Genomic DNA, 15,868 nt, shown 5'->3' with positions numbered 1-15,868 from the left:
TGTTTAGATAGTTGACATTTTAGCTGTGCCAGTATGACTTTTTGCTGTCATTTTCATTTTAATCATGTAGTTTCAGGTTGTCAAAGTGGTTTAATAACCTCTCTCTTAAAAAGAGTGGAATTTGCGGCAGATTTATTCTCCTCTTTCTTTCTCTTTTTTTGATGGACTTTATTTTTTAGAGCAGTTTTAGGTTCAGAGATCCTCTATATCTCCTGCCTCCACACATGCACAGCTTCTCCCACTAACAGTGTTCTCCATCAGTGGTACCTTTGTTATAGTCGATGAACCTACGTTGACACATCATCATCACCCAAAGCCATAGTTTACATTAGGGTTCACTCTTGATGTTGTGCACTCTGTGGTTTTAACAAATGTATGATCGCGTGTCCACCATTATAATATCATAAAGAATAAATTCACTACCCTAAAAATCCTTTATGCCCCACCTGTTCCTTTTTTTTCTTGTTTTTATGCTTAAAAACCTTTCTGCTATATGCTTTTAGAAGTATAAGTTTATTTATTATTTTAACCTAAGGATAGCTAGAGTCTGTACCTGAATACTTTTCCAAAGGTTTTTGCTGCCAGAAATGGTTTCTGATCAGAAGACTTAAAATAAAAATACTTCAGTCAAAGGATTGTTGTGCTCCTTATATAAAACATTTTGAGCAATATGTTTACATTTTAAATGGATCTTTGGTCTGTTTTTATTAAAGTCAGTGTACCTCTACTGTTTTCAGTTAAATGCTGCCGTTAACTTTACCTGTTTAGTTATAAAATGTTTTACAGAGGCATTCTCCAAAGGCGAATGAATACTGTGAGTTAATTGTGATTAGTGTGACCTTCGAAACTAGGTTTATAAGGATAAACATCTTTTACTTGGATGCTTTTAAATATTTTGTATTCCAGAGCTCAGGGGACATTGTAAATCAGGTGTACCTTCTGCCTGCTTTGCTGGCGTATCTCATGTCACGCCTTTTCTGGAAATGCCTTTCTCTAACATGCTGACTCCCATTAACCACCTTCTCTAAGCTCCTAAAGCAGTTGTAGTTTGTGCTTCTTGGTTTTGTATGGCAGACTGTTGTGTATATTTCTTTGTGCTCTAACCTGCCAGTCTGATCTTTTAACGATATCATGAGCCTCTTTAAGGGAGGGGCTGACTCCTACCCTTTCTTGGATTCGCCTCAAAGTCAAGCACAATTCTAGGTTTATGGGAGGCAGTTGATAAATTCTTAGTTTCTAGAAGCTTTGTTTCTTCTCACAACTGGGCACTTTCTTTTCTTCCTGCCCCCGTTTTTCATCATTCTCTGTTTTTTTCTTTTCTTTCTTTTTTTTAGGTTGCTGAGCCATCCTTTGTTCTTTTCTTCCCTCCTTTATTCTGTTTCCTTTCTCCATCTTATTTACTTGCTTTATGCCTAAGTATAACTATACTCATGAAATCAGTAAGCTAAAATGCCAGTGCTAATCATTATTAGAATATTTTCCTTCAGTCATAGTTGTAGGTTTATGGGAACACATGGAATATTTACAGAATATAGTTCAAATATATGCTTTATATTTGTGTGTAAGTGTTATAGATAAAATCAGTTTTTGACTTAAAAAAAATAAAGAACTATATATCACCTTGCTAAAATTGAGGTAAATGAAATTGTGGTAAAGTTAATTGTGTTTCTTTATTATAGCTGAAAAGTCTCAAGTAATGGAAATATTTTCACTACTCAGAGTGTGTAGGCCTAAGCTTCAAGGTGACTATTACCGTTCTGATATTAAGGTGGTAATTAATATTAATGTTTGTATATTGAAATAATAGATTGCATTGACACAGCTTTGTAGCAGTGTTTGCTTCAAGACTCCTTGGTATACAAAGTAATCGTTTTTTCATATAGCAGTTACTGAGTATTTAGACTATTTCCTAAGCATGGAGAAAATATTGAATTCAAAAGGGCCCCAAATGCTAAAATGGTAAATTTACCTTCAAATGACAATTATTTATTATTAATAAAATGGCTATGCTAGAAAGGAACTTAAGTTTTAAGTTAAGTATTTCAGCTTAACTACTGACTTTTTGAGCTGTACGTTTTCCAGTACTACCATTTAAATGTAATCTTCTTTAATTTTAGCAAGATGAGTATCATATGGTTCATCTAGTATGTACTTCTCGGACTCCTCCCAGTTCTCCAAAATCCAGCACCAGTAAAGAAAGTCACGAAGCATTGGCATCCAGCAGCAATTCTGTGAGTTGGTTTGGGAGGAGTAAACGTTAAAGTTTTCTGATTATCCTTTTTTGCCTCTAAAAACTAAGTGAAAAAACAGAACAGTTGGAGCTTGTGGGTTGTGAGACTGTGTTTTGAACAGCTTGAGTTGGCATTTAAACTTCGTTTTTAGAGATCCAGTATGCAGTGTTATCCCCTGAAGCCCGTTCCCTGTGAGTTATAATTTACTATGTGGCAAGTCAGTAACAGATCCAATCTTCAGGGGTTTAATTCCTGAGATACTCAGCAGAATTATGACATGGTTATATAATATAAACTCTAGGGCCAGTAAAGTTTCAGAAATATTTTAGGTATTTCATGTAGTATATTTTATTCAAGGTGGATTAAATTATTTGAATTTTAAGTATGCTAAATGTTCTTGAAGTAGTTTGGTCAAGAATTTTTTTTTTTAAATGACTAGATTTGGGGATGCATTCCAACTGCAGGAGGAAAAATTACTTAACCTACTTAGCTTTTTCATGTTTGGGAATTCATTTGTTCCTCCTTATTTTTCCATCTGCTTAAAATTGTTTTGAGAATTTTTTTTAATAGTTGAGCTTTTCAACTCAGGCATTCTCTATAAGTTTTAAAGACACTGTGCCAAATCCTTTCACATTAAATTATTTTTAGTTTCTCATAAAAACTTTATATGACACCTTTGGAGGTGAGAGAAATGGATGGGATGAGTGGAAGCTGGCTGTAAACTTCTTGGGCAGGGAGCTTTTATAGTACGAAGTATACTTCCTCCTTGTCAAGAATCTAGCCAAAACTTTAAGGAGGGGATAGTGGCCGAGGTGATAACTAGTTGAAATATCTTGCAGTAGATACTAGTTAACTGCTTCTTTAAGAAACTGTATCCTTTAGTTGCTATATTTAATTAGTATGGCCTCAATGGTTAGTATTTTCTAGTACCAGCCATGGGAGCTTAGCTTACATTAAACTGAAATATGTTTTGTCAATAAACCCAAGGGTCTGTCTTGCATAAGAAGGGACAGACATTGGCGTTGGCAGAGTTCTGTATACGGCCTTTGGATATAGTTGTGTTGTTCCAGTTTTTGTTGAGAAAGAACCCTATGACTTGGCTAGTGGTTCCTCAAGCTATGATTTTATGTCATTAGTATATATATTCAGTTTTTTTCAAGATGTGTTATGAAAATCTAAAAGTATTAAAGGAAAATTAAGTTGAGTTACCCTTAATTTTTTATGGCTGAGAAATTTCAGTGGGACTGGAAAAATCTTAAAAATATAGTCATGAAAGAGTTATCTAATAAGGTCAGAAATCATTAGTTCTAGAGAAATTAGGCTGTACTGCCAAATGGCTAGGTCTTTCTTCTCTTAACTTTTTAATGAGCACCAGATTATGATTGTCCACATAATGAGAAATCTTGCCAAAAAAGAAGTCCTTCTCAGTTTATGTCCCTAAGAAGCAGGCTACCTAGTAAGATATTACGTATCTGTTTTGTGTGGAGTAACATCTTAAAGAAAACTTTTGTTAGTTTTGCAAAAGATCAGTGTCCTTGGGACCTTTCACATGGCAGGACTTAGGAAGGTAGACATGTAGAAAGATGTCCTGTCAATAAGAAGGCAAAATACAATTTCAACAAACTGAGAAGGATGTTAAAATTATATTGTATTCAGCTTTTTAAAGTGGGAGAACTGTAATTTCTATAAAATGTAATTGTGTTTTAAATTTACATAAAACATGACAAACTGTTTTCCAACAGCAACAAATTGAGGTGGGCTTTAAAAGGGTTATATTCTTTAAGGTTATTGAATCTATGAGTTACTGATGGCACTGGAGAATGAGAATTTTAAAATCCTTATTCGTATCTTGTTCATTTTGTAAAAATCAATATTTGTTGGTGGTGTCTATAAATGAATAGAATTTTAGAACTGAAAGGAATCTTGAAGATGTAGTTTAATCTCATTTTTTTGTAGGAAAGCTGAGACTCAAGGCTTACCTAACTCAAGAGGTTAGATGACCTTTTAAGATTATGTTCCTTGTTAATGTCAGAGATAATACCAGATTCTAGATCTTCTGATTTCTAGCATGTTCCTCATTGTTTTAAACCAATGTGTTACCAATAGCATGTTATACAGTACCTGGCACATAGTAGCTGTTTAAATGACAGTAATTAGTACCATTTGTTGAGCATTTCTGAGTGTTAGGCATCATTAAAAAAGCTTTGCATGTATTAATTTAATCCTCACAGTTTTGTATACAATCAGGCACCACATAATGACGTTTCGGTCAACGACGGACCACATATACAATGGTGGTCCCATACATTTAGTACTATGTAGCCTAGGTGTGTAGTAGGCTATACTCCCTGGGTTTGTGTAAGTACACTCTGTGATGTTCCCACAATGATGAAATCACCCAACAATCAATTTCTCAGAACTTATCCCCCATCTTTAAGTGATGCATGACTGCATCATGCTCTACTACTCGGCCGTTTCTAGATGAGAAGTGGACTGTTGTATAATTAAGCACTTTTGACTTTCTGAGCTCTTAATCTCATCAGAATTAAAATGTTCACCTATTGTGCTGGGCACAAGATTCAAATCAGTAAATTTCTAAAATTTACTCTTTGCAAAGGGATTTCATAAATACATTTTTAGCAATGTGTCTTTAATCTCATATTGTAATGAGTTGTTTCCTTGAAAAAATAATTACATCTTTGTTTGTAGAGTTCAGATCAGTCAGAATCAACAACTCCATCATCCAGTCAAGAACCCTTGTCCTTAGCTGCCAGTTCTTCCTCAGAAGGATTGAGGCAACGTACCCTTCCACAAGCACAAACGGATCCAGCACAGAGTCCTCAGTTCCCATATGTAATGCAAGGGTGAGTGAAATCATGGTAGTTGTGGCCCTCTTAAAAATCTGTTTCTCCAGACTTTCATGGTAGTCCGTCTGCAGTAATCAAAGTACATTTGAAATTTATTCATATACCTGATTATATATTTTGAGAATTAGAGAGTTAAGTAGAGCAGTGGTTTTAAAAGCTGGTCACAGAGCAGAATCATCTAAGGCAGTGCTTTCAGTCTTTAATGTTCATGTAATCACCTGGAGATCTTGTTAAGATGTAGGTTCTGATTCAGTAGGTCTGATGGGACCTGAGATTCTGCATTCCCAGTGAGCTCCCAGGTGCTGCTGATGCTGCTGGTGCTTAGGCCACATTTTTGAATAGCAAGGATCTAGGTAATTAAAAAAAAATTTTTTTTTCATTCAGTCTTAGTATAGATCTACTTAAATTAGTCTTCTGGGGAGCAGATGGGTGAGTGAGGAGGCTCTTGGAAGAGCATAGGGCCCAGTAATCTGTTTTTAAAAAGTTCCATAGGTGTTTCTGATCATCCGGGCTTGGTAACAACTGAAGTATAGTAACACTGTGATGTATTATAAAGATATGCTAACCATTGCATTTTATCCAGAGTCTTCTTCAGAGGAGTTTACTCAAGAAGCTTGCTATGGCTACCTTATATTTAGCAATAACAGCATGCCTCTTGGGTTAGGCAGTTCTAGGGGGAAATGTAGCCAAAGGCCACAACACATCTTTCAGATAGCTCAGCGAGTAGGCTCTTGGAGAATATGATTTGGATGTGGATTATGTCTAAAACCAGAGTCCTTTACTGGGTTGCTATTATTTGTTACTTTTGAAGTAAAGGAAGCATGAGTAATAGGTAGTGATAATTGTTTTGTGTTGCATATCATACTGTGGGACTGCAGTGTGTGGCCATGCTGCAGATCTGTGATGGTGAGGCTGGAAATAAGGAAATGGCCAGAATCCCAGAATGGTAGTGTAAGTGATGAAACCAAGGAGTAGCCACTGACTGCTGTGCTAAACAGGATGGAATAAACATTCAGGTAGTTTTTACTTAGAACTTTAAACAATTCAATTCTTAATGTAGAAAAACAAAGCTGAGTTTATAGCAAAATACAAGAAAATTCATTTGTCTTATATTTCTTGAATGCAAAGCTTTTCCTCTAAAAATAAGTGTTTAGATGAGGCTGATCGTAGACTTTTATAAAGCACCTGTGAAATTATTTTTGTCTTCAGAAAATGATTACTACAAACTAAAACTTAGTTATTTGTAGAATATAATGTTCTCGGGGTTTACATTATGGAACAATAGCTTAAAATACTTTCTATTTTATGACAGTGATTCATTTCCTATCTCTTTTGCAGAGTAAGACAATTCATTCCTTTCAATTTATATAGTGATTTTCCTTATTTAATTTGGTAGTAGTGGTGGAGGGTGAGAGTATTATGCATATAATAAACCTGGGAGAATGTGTAATGACATGTTAATAATAGTTATCTGTGGGTAATAAGATTGTTAACTCTTTCTAATACTTAAAGTAAATATATTCACAAAAGAACGCTTATAAGGTTACAGGTCTTCAGAATAAGACTATAGATATCTTGGGCAAAGATTAATAATTTTTCCAGGCTGTTGAGAAAATCAGCAAACAAGAGAGACAAAGGCATTCAGCTCTCAGCAGTATATTAAACAGATTAGAAAAATCTGCAATAGTGTTTATTTTGCCAAAAGTGAGTATTAAAATGATGAACAATAAAATCATTGAAGATATTTCGACTATTAATAGCTGAATAATGTTTGGTTTTAAATCAGGAGGGCAGTATAGCTTAGTGGCTGTACAGATTCTGGAGCCAGGCCGCCTTGATTTGAATCCTGGCTCTATCAGCTGACTTGGGTGAGTCTCCTCCCCACTTTGCTTCAGTTTGCTCGTTATCTGGAGATAAGAGTACTTATCATACAGAATTTCAATGTGGATTAAAAGAGTTCATGTATGTAAAGTGTTTAGTTGTGTTAGCAATTGCTTGTAAATTCATTCCTACTTATAAATGAATGTTCTACATCCATTCAGCAAATAGATTTATAGGCAGTTGTGTGTCTGGTACACTGAAACATTTGAATGAATGAATGCCAGTGCTGGGTGCTGGAAAAGAAATCTTTATATTTGGAAAGAACGCTTTGTGATTTACAAAGCAATTTACATGAAAGTTCAATAAGTAGGTTATTCTCTTCAACAGTGAATGTGATTTAACTTAATCTCATAGTTGTAATTTTTTACTAATGAAGACTTTACATTTGTTTTTAAGTAAATTTTATTTCACAGTCTTAGCCTTAAGTGTGCATAAGCAGTAATTTAGTGACCTTGAAGAATTCACCTGCAAAATATAAGCTTTGTGCTTCTTTTTAAAACTTCAGTACAGCTTATATTTAACTAGTCACATATATTTTCTACCATGTAGGTTAATATTCTCAATCTTTAGTTAGCTTGTTAAAATGGCTAAATCCTGGTCCCTATTCTCTGAGGTTTTGAATCACTAGGTTTGGGGTGGTGCTCAGGGAACCTCACTTTGAGAAATCCCAATGCAGGTGATGATTTGCTCATCTAGCTCTTGAGGAAACATGAGGTGATCAAAGCAGTACATGTGCATCATGCATTGACTGTCATTTTTTATGTCACATTTATAAATTCTGACTGACCAGTTTGGATTCAGTCTGCTGTGCTGTCACATTTATTTACTTTAACTCCAAAAATTGCTGGCTGGTTTGTAGAATACTCATTGTTTTGTACATTCAATTTTTTCCTTCTGAAATAGTAATAGCGTTGTTTTATAATTAGTAAAACTGAAAACCTACTCATTGTATTCTCCTGTAGTATCTGATTTTTTAAAGTAAAAGTTGCTTGTAGCCACCACCCAGAAATAACCATTACTAACATTTTTGTAGTTTTCTTCCAAACAGTTATTCTAAGTATACTTTTAAATAGAAATATCATACTATTTTATTTTGTAAATACTTTTGAAAATATAATGTAGCCTGGATGTATTTCCAGATTAATTGTAAATCTCCAGCATTTAAAGTCTTTACTAGGAATAAATTTAGTCAAGGAGGTGAAAGAACTGCACACTGAAAACTATGACATTGATGAAAGAAATTGAAGAAGACACAAATAAATGGAAAGATATTCTGTGCTCATGGATTGGAAGAATTAATAGGTTAAAATGTCCATACTACCCAAAGCAATCTACACAATCAAAATTCTAGTGGCATTTTTCACAGGAACAGAACAAACAATCCTAAAATTTGTATGGAACCACAAAAGACCCCAAATAGCCAAAGCAATCTGGAGAAAGAAGAACAAAGCTGGAGGCATCATGCTCCCTGATCTCAAACTATACTACATAGCTATAGTAATCAAAACAGTATGGTATTGGCATATAAACAGACACATTAGATTGGTGGAACCGAATAGGGAACCTAGAAATAAACCTAAACATATATGGCCAATTAGTTTATGACAAAGGCAGCAAGAATATTCAGTGGGGAAAGGACAGTCTCTTCAATACATGGTCTTGGGACAACTGGACAGCCACATGCAACAAAAGAAAAGTCGACTACTATCTTACACAATACACAAAAATTAACTCAAAACAGTTTAAAGACTTGAATGTAAGGCCTGAAACCATAAAACTCCTAGAAAAAAACCCAGGTGGTAGGCTCCTTGACATTGGTCTTAGTGATGATTTTTGGATCTGACTCCAGAAGCCAAGGCAATAAAAGCAAAAAAAAAAAAGCAAGTGAGACTGTATCAAAGTAAAAACCTTCTGCATGGCAAAGGAAATCACTAACAAAATGAAAAGGCAACGTACTGAATGGGAGAAAATATTTGCAAATCATAAGTCTGATAAGAGGTTATATCCAAAATATATAAAGAACTCATACAACTCAATGGTAAAAAAAACAAATGATTTTATTAAAAGCTGGGCAGAGGATCTGAATGGACATTTTTCCAAAGAAGACATACAGATGGCTATTAGGCACATGAAAAGATGCTCAGGATCACTAATCATCAGGGAAATGCCAAACAAAACCACCGTGAGATATCATCTTACACCTCTTAGAATGGCTGTTATCAAAAAGACAAAAAATAACAAGTGTTGGTGAGGATGTGGAGAAAAGGAAACACTTGTGCACTGTTGATGGGAATGTAAATTGGTGCAGCCACTATGGAAAACAGTATGGAGATTCCTCAAAAAATTAAACAATAAAACTACCATGTAATTGAACAGTTCCACTTTTGGGTATTTATCCAAAGGAAATGAAAACAGTAACTTGAAAAGATATCTGCACCTCCATATTCACTGCAGTGTTATTTACAATAGCCGTGATATGGAAACAGCCTTAGTGTCCACCAATGGATGAATGGACAAAGATGGCGTACACACGTGTACACACACACACACACACACACACAAACACACACTCTGGAATACTATTCAGCCATAAAAAAGGATGAAATCTTGCCCTTTGCAATAACATGGATAAACCGTGAGGTCATTAGACTAGGTGAAATAAGTCAGACAAGGAAAGACAAATGCTGTATCATCTCATATGTGGAATCTAAAAAAGAACACAAAAAGCCCTCAAACTCATAGATATAGAGAACAGACTGGTGGTTGCCAGAAGGGAGGGGGCATGGACAGTGGATGAAATGGGTGTAGGGGGTCAAAGATACAGACTTCCAGTTATAAAACAAGTAAGTCATGGGGATGTAATGTATAGCATGGTGACTATACTTAACAATACTGTATTGCATATTTGAAAGTTGCTAAGAGAGTAAATCTTAAAAGTCCTCATCACAAGAAAAAAATTTTTTTTGTAACTATGTATGGTGATGATGGTAACTAGACTTATGGAGTGATCAGTTTGCAATATATACAAATAGCGAATCATTATGTTGTACACCTGAAACTAATATAAAGTTATATGTCACTTATACCTCAATAAAAAAAATCATCCTGATACTAATGAGAACACAAAACTAAAATGCAAATGGAGAGACAAAAACAAAACAAAACACATTACAGCATACTTGTTTTCTCCGTTTTGCCATAAACTAGTAAACTAGTTTGTGGTTTCAGATTCAGTGCTCTCCAGCTTGGGGATGCAGAGCATGTGTCCTCTTAAGTCTGATTTCAGAGCAGAGGTTATAGAACTCTAGACTCCCTATCAATTTAGATACACATTCAGCATGTACATGGGCAGACTCTCTGCCCCCTAACTTACCATCATACCTAGACTGACTATAAAACTATTGGAGTTCAGATGGTTTCCTTATGGTTTCCATAGCACTTATATACATATGCATTCTCTCCTTCAATCTAAGAAAGAAAAGAAAAGAAAAAAAAAGAACCACTTCAAGAGGAAGGTGTTATATTTATCCCTGTCTTGCAGGTGAAGAAACAGAAATTCAGAGCAGTCATTCATTTACTCATTCATATGCTCATATAGTTAACAAATATTTATTCAGTGTCTCCAGGCCCTGTAGCACTGTGCCAACCTCCAGTGGTGTTAAGATGAATAAAAAACCATGCATAATCTTGATTTACTCAAGATTAAATGGGTAGTTAGTGGCAGAGCTGGGACTGGAGGCTACGTATTTTGATTGCAAATATTGTGCTCTTTCTAGCAGGCCATGCCGCCCACTGTAGCTCTCTTCTTTGTAAATAGTTCTTACGGCAGACAGCCCTCCTGCTCTGCCGCAATACTGTCTGAGCTCCCCTACTTTGGCCAGATGGTGACATGTGGCACTCTGGATGGGCTCTCATATTCACACCAGTGTTCTTTAGACATCGTTCAACATTTATTTAGGGTGATTGAGCTCTGGAATGGAGTTGGGGTGGGAATGAGGAATGCGGAGGAGGACCACTAGAGGTAGTGCCCATTAGCAAAATAAAAACCCTGCACCTAACCAGAAGTTCAAGACCAAGTATTGTTATTTGACCATGAACATGCTTACAAAGCCCTTCATCCCCTTCCTACCACCCCAAGCAGCTTATCAAAATATTCCTTCCAAACATCTGTAGTTCTCCCCCTGAGAGGAGATCCAAGAAGTACAATTTTCTCCAGTTTCTTATATTCTAGTAATGCCTTAGTTTAATGCCCCAGTTGCCCACTCCTTCCTTAGTTTTCTTCTGCACCCACTTTTTTGAAATAGCCTTTGATCAGCACTTTGTCAAATCATAGTTTCCTTATACACCATCTAGTTCAAAGCCTGTTCTTTCCAAGGAGACGACTTTGCACCCAGAACATTTCGTCTTCCCAACTTGATCTCTGCACATCTCAGCATCTGATGTCCACATATTGAAAGGAAAAAAGCTGTGATTTTTCATTGTGTGGATATATCAATTTGTTTACTCTTCTATCGAAGACTGTTTTTAGTTGGTTTTACTGCATAATGACCTCAAAATCTCAGTGACTTACAGCAATGCACTTTACTTTTCTTGCTCATGGGTTTGTTAGTCACTCAAGACAGCTCTGCTTCAGGCTGTAAGTTGAGTTTGTCTGTTTCATGTTTCTCATTCTCGGTGGACCAGTCATTCCGTAGGGCGTGTTCTTCTTAGGACAAATGACAGAAACGCATGAGGGTAAGTTAACCACTGAGCACATTTAAAACCTCTGCATGTGTCACATTCACTAACATTCCATGGGCCAAAACAAGTCACATGGCCATGCTCAATACCAGTGGATGGGGAGGTATTGCCAAATACCAGTACTGTGTTGGTAAATGTGTAACAAGGGACTTTTTCTGGGGGAAAAAGTAAAGTTGATTGATAGCATTTGCTGATTTCTCTGGTTTTAAATACTTTCACCGTGGCTGATATCAAGACACCAAGAGTTGGCTCACAAAATTCCTTGACTTTAGCAATTAGTTCTTTGAGCCGGTATGAGCTGGCACAAGCCAGCTCTGCCACTGTGTGGCAGAGAGTACACATGTGTACTTCTGTTATAGAAGAGTCAAGAATTAGGGCAATCTTCTGTCATAAATGTTTGGGTTTTTAATTTTTCTTTCCACTAAACATCACCACAATCAACAATCTTAAATGTACTTACATATTAGCAGTTACACTTTTAGGATAAATTGTTAGAAGGGGAATTATTGGGTCAAAGTGTTTTTAAGACTTTTCGAAGCTCTTACTACTGCAAAATTGCAGTAAAGTAGTACCAGTTTACTCTTCCCAAAACAGTTGTTATTGAAGAGCCTGATTCCTCATACCCTTATAAATATGTACTTGCCAGTGTGATAAATTGGAATATCCTTGTTTTAATTTGATACCTGATAAAGAGACATTATTTTTCTTTTGTTTTGTGATGTGCTTATTGGTGTGTTGATATTTTTAAAAATTCACTTGTGACAGTTCTTTATCTAAAAGGATATTAGTGATTAGTACTTATTGAACACTTAGCACAAGCTAGGCGTTGTATCAAGCCCTTTCGCATACTTTATTTCATTGAATTTTACATCAACTCTATGGTCTAGGTACTGTTTTCTCCCCTTTTATGGATGAGGAGAAGGAGCCTTAAAAGGTTATGTAGCTTGCCTGAGTTCACAGAAGTGAACAGTAGCAGAACTAGAATTCAAATCCATGTCTGACTTGAAAGTCTGTGTTCTTAACAGTCTTGTTGAGTTGACTCTTCTCTTTGTGTATCATTTGTTTCAGTATTTTTTCCTAGGTTATCATTTGTGTTTTGACTTCATTTGTAACGGTGGTTCTCTCCCCTCTGCCCTTCCACTTGAAACTTTTCTTTAGTCAGATCTACTGGTCAGATTGTAAGTACTGATGTCTTGAGTAAGCAAATCTGTATGGGGACCTTGTGACTTTATTCAGTAAAAGTTATAATTTGCTGTATACCAGGCACTGAAGACAGGAAAATGAATCATGTCCTTGCCCTCAATGGAAGTAGGTCAGATAGGCAAATGAATTACCATCTGCTGATGTGCTAGCATGGTCTTGAAAAAAACACTGCGGGAGCCTGGAGGAGGGAGTAACTGTCTCTGCTTTAAGGAGTAGGGAGGGCTTTATACTGGTAACATCTGAGCTGATTTTAAGGAAAGTTCATCAGGGAGAACAAATCAAGTGTGGAGAGTCTTGGAAAGGCGGATTCTGGGACAAAGTGGGGATTCCATGTAGTTGCTGCATCATTGTATGGAGTGGGGTCGGGGGGTGGAATAAGGCTCACTTAACAGGTTTTCTGGGAAAGCATTTGTTTCTGATTGTTGAGGTTTACAGTTCCCTCTGTCCAATCATCTAAAGACAGCCGTTTGTTAACATTTAGTATTTCCTTCCAGTATCCTTTTCTTTGCAAATGGTTTTCTTTAATATAGTTGTAATTTTTACTATGTTAACATTATGTTTTCGTTTAGTGTTGAAAAATTAATTAAATGAAATTTATTAGGTACTAGATTAAATAGTTGCTTATAATTAGTACTTTGTTTCAGTGTTTTCTTGCTGTTCATATGAAGTTGTTCAACACATTTATTGTGCTAAATGCTGGAGATATAATAATAGGTAAAGGAGCAGAGTTTGGTCAGACAGGAGAGTATATAGCCAATTTCCTTTTTTAGATATTTTCTAAGAGGTAATACATGTGAATGATACCATTTTTAAAATGAACAAAGTGTACAAGAGTTTTATTCTTGTGTCTCCTAGCTACCCAGTTGCCTTCCTCAGGGGTAACCATTATAGCTGTTTGCCCTATATTATTCCAGGGACAAACTGTGCTTACACAAATGTGTATGTGCACACATGGGTGTGTGGATTTAACACAGATAGTAGCATACTTCCTATACACACTAGCCTAACATTTTGTTTTTTCACTAAATATATTAATGCCCTGTATTAATACAGAAGAGCTATCCAATTCTTTATCAAATGTACAATATTCCATTATATAGATTATTATAATTTAATGAATCAGTCCTCTGTTGATATATATAGGTTAAACAGTCAATATTTTTATTCACTGCTTTTTCTTTTTGCTATTTGTTAGCCAATTTCATTTTTTTATTGAATATATTTGACATATGACATTGTGTAAATGTAAGGTGTATAGCATACTAATTCGATACATTTATATATTGCAGTATGATTACCATTGTAGCAATATTTAGCACCTCTGTCACACTTCGTAATTGTCCTTTTTCAGTGGTTGAAATAAGTTCTAGACTCTTAGCAAGTTTGATTATTAAAGTACAATATTGCTATCTATATTTACCATACTATGCATTAATCTCTAGGATTTATTTACTACTCATTGCAAGCACTGCTTTTTTTAATTTTTAAAAATTTTATTATACTTTTTAAACATTCACAGAGTACGGAAAATATTATAATGCACCTCTATTTACCTAACACCTAGCTTTAATAGCTATTAACAGACTACCATTCTTCATCTATTCCCTCGGCTCCTCCTTTTTTCTTGGGCTGGAGTATTTTTAAAGCAAAATCTAGACATCATATCATTTCATCTATGAATACTTTAACTGTGTACCTGTAACAGATAAATATGACAGAAATGGGCTATAAAAAATCTTAATCACAAACCATTAGAACACAACAAAATTAAAAAATTTTTAATGTCATACCCAGTTTTCAGTTTTCCCTCATTGTCTCAAATATCTTTTATGGTTGTTTTAATTGAATCATTATTCAAAGAGGTTGACATATTACATTTGGTTGATGTTTCTTAAGTCTCTTCTAATCTAATCCCTTATTCCTTTCTTTTTTAACTTCATGCCTTTTCTTTTGTTCTATGTAATTTCCCACAGCAGTCTGGGTTTGGCTCACTACCTCTTCATGGTAGTTAGATCTAGGGCCTGATTAAATTCAGTTAAAGTTCAACTTAAAAAAAATTTGTTAGCTTATGTGGTAAATATGAATTTTGTTAAATCACTTTTATAAAACATTTTGACAGTTGACTAACAAATAATGTAATTCCCCAATTTTAGTCTCTTAACACCATAGAAGTTTGTTTCCTACTCATATAATAGTCTGATTCTGGTGTTTGCCATCCCCATGTAGGTGACTTTCCTCCCTATGGTGATTCAAGGATGTAGGGTTCTTCCACTTTATGTCTCTTTACCTCGTAAGGTCTTGGAGTTCATCTGTGTATACTTGGAAAGTGGAGAGAAAAGAGCATAGGGAAACACACCTACTTTGTAAATACCTGGCCTAGAAGTGATATATTCCACTGCCACTCACATTCCACCAGCAAGAACTAGCCACACAGCCCAGTGAATTGCAAGTGGAACTAGGAAATGTGGTCCCCAGCTAGGGAGCCACTTCCCCGCAAAAATCTCAATACTAGAGAAAGAAGCACAAATTTTGGTGAACATATCATCATATCTCCCTCCCTAGCAATGATAATAACAATGTTTATTAATATTTGCTTACTTTGTGCCAGACATTGTTTGATATATTTAATATATAATTTAACAATGCTATGGGGTAGGAAATGTTATTGTACCTATATACACAGAAGATGCTCCAGAGTATTTTTTACAAAAGATTTTCATATGATAGAAATTGAATCTTACTCTGATTTTTAATAAGAAATAGTAAATTTCATTTACATACAATATTAAAATGGAATGTGTGTATAAATAGAGATCAAAGAATAAAGATTTTATAAAAAAACATTGGATATAACGTGAAGTAACACCTTATGCTTTTTTACAACCAATCCCATTTTTAAAATTTTCATACATGAAATTATTTCATGACTAGTAAATGTTTTCAAGT

The 15,868-nt window shown here is 35.3% G+C and overlaps 1 protein-coding gene across 4 annotated transcripts in view; it reads left to right on the top strand.

The window, feature by feature from the left end:
• The window catches only part of HERPUD2 (HERPUD family member 2), a 134,740-nt gene that overhangs the window by 109,156 nt on the left and 9,716 nt on the right, over window positions 1-15,868 (top strand). For all 4 annotated transcript variants that reach the window (XM_070511777.1, XM_070511774.1, XM_070511781.1 and 1 more), the window contains 2 exons: window positions 2,118-2,231; window positions 4,941-5,095. In XM_070511777.1, coding sequence (XP_070367878.1) covers window positions 2,133-2,231; window positions 4,941-5,095 — 254 coding nt within the window. In that variant the 5' untranslated portion in view covers window positions 2,118-2,132. The remainder of the gene's footprint in view (window positions 1-2,117; window positions 2,232-4,940; window positions 5,096-15,868) is intronic.

Source organism: Equus asinus, chromosome 1 (genome assembly GCF_041296235.1).
Source record: "Equus asinus isolate D_3611 breed Donkey chromosome 1, EquAss-T2T_v2, whole genome shotgun sequence".
In the NCBI taxonomy this organism is placed as follows: Eukaryota; Metazoa; Chordata; class Mammalia; order Perissodactyla; family Equidae; genus Equus; species Equus asinus.
This window is presented reverse-complemented; position numbering and strand designations above follow the sequence as displayed.